The following is a 3,655-nucleotide window of genomic DNA, read 5'->3' on the forward strand; positions in this document are numbered from 1 at the left end:
TTGATGTGGCTTGTGTGCCAAAGCAATTGCTTGGGTGCCCAGAAAGGCACCTGAGTGCTGTGGGACGTGGCTGTTTGCCCTGGAAGAGGCTCCTGTCCCCCCGGTTGCACCAGGAGGAAGAGAATGGAACAAAATAGAAAGGAATGCAATGCAGTAGAATTGCTGAAAGCGGCCTTCAAAGCTCACCTGGTCCAACTGTCTCACCGCTGTAGCGATGGCCTAAAGTTAGAAGGTAAGCGTATTTTTGAAGGCATGGTGCAAATGTCTCTCGAACAAAGACAGGCATGGAACATTAACCAACTCAGTTGGAAGCCTTTACCCTCAAGTAAAGAAATTCTGTGTTGTGCTGAGGATGCGCAGGAAGCTGGGAGGGGACAGAAACTTAAACTGGCCAAAGGGACATGCCTTTTCCAACCTCAGTGATCCTCTGATTCTCTGATTCTCCGATTCCCTGCCCTGCGGCATCCTGCTGAACAGTGGACCTGGGGTGAGGTGACTGAGGGCATTACCACTGCTGGGTGAGTGGTTGGGCACTGGTCAACTGGCAGCGAGCAACTGCATTGTGCAGGACCTGTTGTGTTTTGTTCTTTTGCCGTTAGAGAACAAGGAAGAACAAGTGTAAGGTGCGTGAGCAGGTGTTTGAAAGAGCGTGGCTCAGTTTTCTTTTGCACTGCGAGGATGAGGTGGCACTGGAACAGGCTGCCTGGAGAAGTTGTGGATGCCCCATCCCTGGAGGTGATCAAGGCCAGGTTGGACGGGGCCCTGGGCCCCCTGGTCTAGGCCTTGATCTAGCGACTGGCAGCTCTGTCAGTCTCCTAATGATTCTTGAGGTCCCTTCCAACCCAAGCCATTCTATGATTCTGTTATTCCACTATTCCAAAGCACAAGCTAGCCACTGGTCTTCACAATAAAGTTCCTGTTGTTCTGCGTGACTCCATCCTGCCTAAATGGATGAACCCACTCTCATGACAGTCTTCTTGAGAGGGGCCTGTGGTATACATTAAGTAGTTAGTCATCTGGCCTTCCATGGATTACTTATTCAGGTTCATCAGCAGAAAATGGAGTACTCCAGCTCACATAAAGCTATGCTGTCTTTTAGACCTTCCTGTCTTTTAGAAGTGGAGTGGGGCCCCTCTGCTGGCCAGGGGCTTCACCATGACCTCGGGCTGCAGCCCACATCTTGTGGGGATGATTTCTGTCCCTCTGTCCTCTGCTTCCAACAATCTAGAAGGAAAGATCTTCCCATTCATGAAGAGCTTAGAGTGCACAGGCTCCAAGGCAGCAGGAGTCAGTCCCTCCCACTGGGGAGCATCGTGGCACTTTGCAGAGGGTCACATTAGCTGCCCTGGTTGGAGTAGATTCAGCAGGAATACTTCCCAGGCACCATGGCCCTGAGCCCAAGCCCACTGTCCCCGAGAAGTGCCCCAGCCCCACACTGTGCCTTTGTGCTCTGCTTATCCAGTCAGCCTCAGAGAGATGTCCCAAAATATGGGCAGGGAAGCAAAAGCTCTGGCTCAAAGCTCTCACAGGGTTTTAATAGGAACCGATACCGATGCACAGCATAAAAGCAGAGGAATAAAGCTTGGAGGAGTTGCATGGCTGTCTGACGTCCCTGTGAAAAGAGCTCCCGGCACTCACGGCTCTCCCAGCGGCACTGACCTCTCCTTTGTGTCTACAAAAGCCAACTTCATGGCAGGGACAAAGTCTGCTGCCCAGAGCTCAGGCATCCCAGTGCTCTGGTGTCACAGCCTTGTGTCCAATGGGGTTACGACAGAGACATCTCATCAGCATCATCGTAGCCCGTGCTCCCAAGGGACAGAGGTGAGGTGTCTCCATCAACTTCGGGGGCTCCGACACTTCTCCAGGAGTGCAGACTCTCTCCTGCCAGCAGCAAAGACAACTGTTTGCCCCGTGGCTGCTCCTCCTGGGTGCTCCATCACTTTTCTCCTCCGTGGGACATTCAGCCCGTTCTCCCAGTCCCTTTCTCGCCGTGAAAGCTCCCGAGGAAAGTTCCCCAACCCGTCAGCTGTGGCTCTCATTACTGCACCAGGGATGGCAGCCAGCAAGCTGCAGCACTGCATTTCCCTCTCACCTCCGGCAGCATCCCTGGGTCCCTCTCCCTCCTCCTGTGCCCCAGGCACTTGCCAGTCTCCCTGCCCTGGCACAGGATGCTCCCCAGGGTCAGAAGCCTCCCCGGCATCATCATAGCCCTCCACTGGGGAGTCAGCGGGCAGAACAGGGATGTCTGTAAAAGAGAGGAGAGCAGGGATAACAGTGATAAGATCCTCCTCCTCACGTTTCCCCAGGTAGGGCTGCAGTTTGGTCAGGGAGCACTCCAAATAGAGCCTGGAAAGAGGCGCAGCACGTGCTGTGGTGTGAGCTGTGGGCTGGGGCTGGAAAAAAGGGTTGTCCAATGTGTTCCTGCAGGGACCTGCACCCACCTGAGAAACTGTATCTCATTTTCTTCTCCCTCACTGGGCTGTACTCAATCTCCTCGTACACGGCTTCGGAGAAGGGCTCCCCGGATCTCCTGGAGTCTGGGGACAGAGACGAGACCCTGCTGTGCTTCCCCAGCCTCCGTCTGCCACTTCTCCCCTCACTCGGCCATGAGCTCCCCCACCACTGGGCTCTCTCTACTGCTTGTTGCTGGATGTCAGCGGAGTGACACGGCACATCCCACGCGGCGCTGAGTCAGGACCTACCTCTGTGCCGAGCTCTGGCACTTTGCATCTGCCTTGCCAGGAGGGCCAGGAGGAGGCAAACAAGGAGCCCCAGGATGATGCAGATGATGACAGGCACCGAGACTCTCCTGCTGACGGCCGCATAGCCCAGGATCTGCCCAGGGTCTGCAGGGGCAGGAATGTGGCAGGAGCAGCACCGGGCACGTGCGTGAGAGTTGGGGCAGTAAGGGGTAGAGGGGCAGGGGGTGGATGATGGGGAACCTCCCAGCCCCTCGGGTACATTATGGCCCTCCCCATATATCCACCAGCCTGGTGCCTCTTCCTGGGCATTTTGTATCCCAGTCAGAAGCCCCAGCTCTGGGTCGTGGGGAGACGCAGCCCCAGTGGGAGGAGATGTTACCTCTTTGTGGGGGGGATGCTGTCATCCTGGGTGCAGCTGCAGAGAAGAGCTGAGCTGAGAGGTGGCTTTGTGGTACCAGGCAGACCACTGGCTGATCTACCCAACGCATCCCGCCCAGATTGCCCCTTCCTCAAGGCCGGAACGCAGCCCGGAGCTCTGCTTAGCTCTGGGCTGTGAGCAGAGCCTGAGTAAGCCCAGCTACTCACCCGAGCAGTTCACAGCTGCATCTTCCTTATGGCGGCAGGCACCGCCATCCGCAGTCCGGGCCCAGCAATCCTGCAGAGATGGCTCCGTGCCCCTGCACTCCACCTGCTCCAGCCAGATGGGTCCTGTCCCCTCCCCAAACGCAGCCTCGGCCAGGGCAGACAGCGCAGGGCCACAGCCCAGCTGCCTGCATGCCACCTCGGCATCCTGCACGTCCCACGAGTCGTCGCACACGGTTCCCCAGGAGCCACGGTGCCAGACCTCCACTCTGCCCGAGCAGCCGTCCTTGCCTCCCACAGCACGGATCTTCTCCCTGTCTGCAGAGGCAGTGACCTCCCACGGCACCGGCACGACTGGGCGAGAAGTCACA

General features: G+C 57.0%; 1 protein-coding gene across 1 annotated transcript; it reads right to left on the minus strand.

Moving 5' to 3' along the window:
• Positions 1-1,266: 1,266 nt before the first annotated feature.
• LOC104913841 (antigen WC1.1-like) lies at positions 1,267-3,647 on the minus strand. Its single transcript, XM_019621872.2, has 6 exons — positions 3,288-3,647; positions 3,082-3,117; positions 2,703-2,846; positions 2,442-2,537; positions 2,093-2,245; positions 1,267-1,881 (listed from the first exon to the last, which is right to left on the minus strand). The coding sequence occupies exons 2-6, from the start codon at positions 3,104-3,106 to the stop codon at positions 1,766-1,768; spliced, it is 534 nt and encodes a 177-aa protein (XP_019477417.1). The 5' UTR covers positions 3,107-3,117; positions 3,288-3,647; the 3' UTR covers positions 1,267-1,765.
• Positions 3,648-3,655: the final 8 nt, after the last annotated feature.

This window comes from Meleagris gallopavo, chromosome 21 (assembly GCF_000146605.3).
Source record: "Meleagris gallopavo isolate NT-WF06-2002-E0010 breed Aviagen turkey brand Nicholas breeding stock chromosome 21, Turkey_5.1, whole genome shotgun sequence".
NCBI lineage: Eukaryota > Metazoa > Chordata > Aves > Galliformes > Phasianidae > Meleagris > Meleagris gallopavo.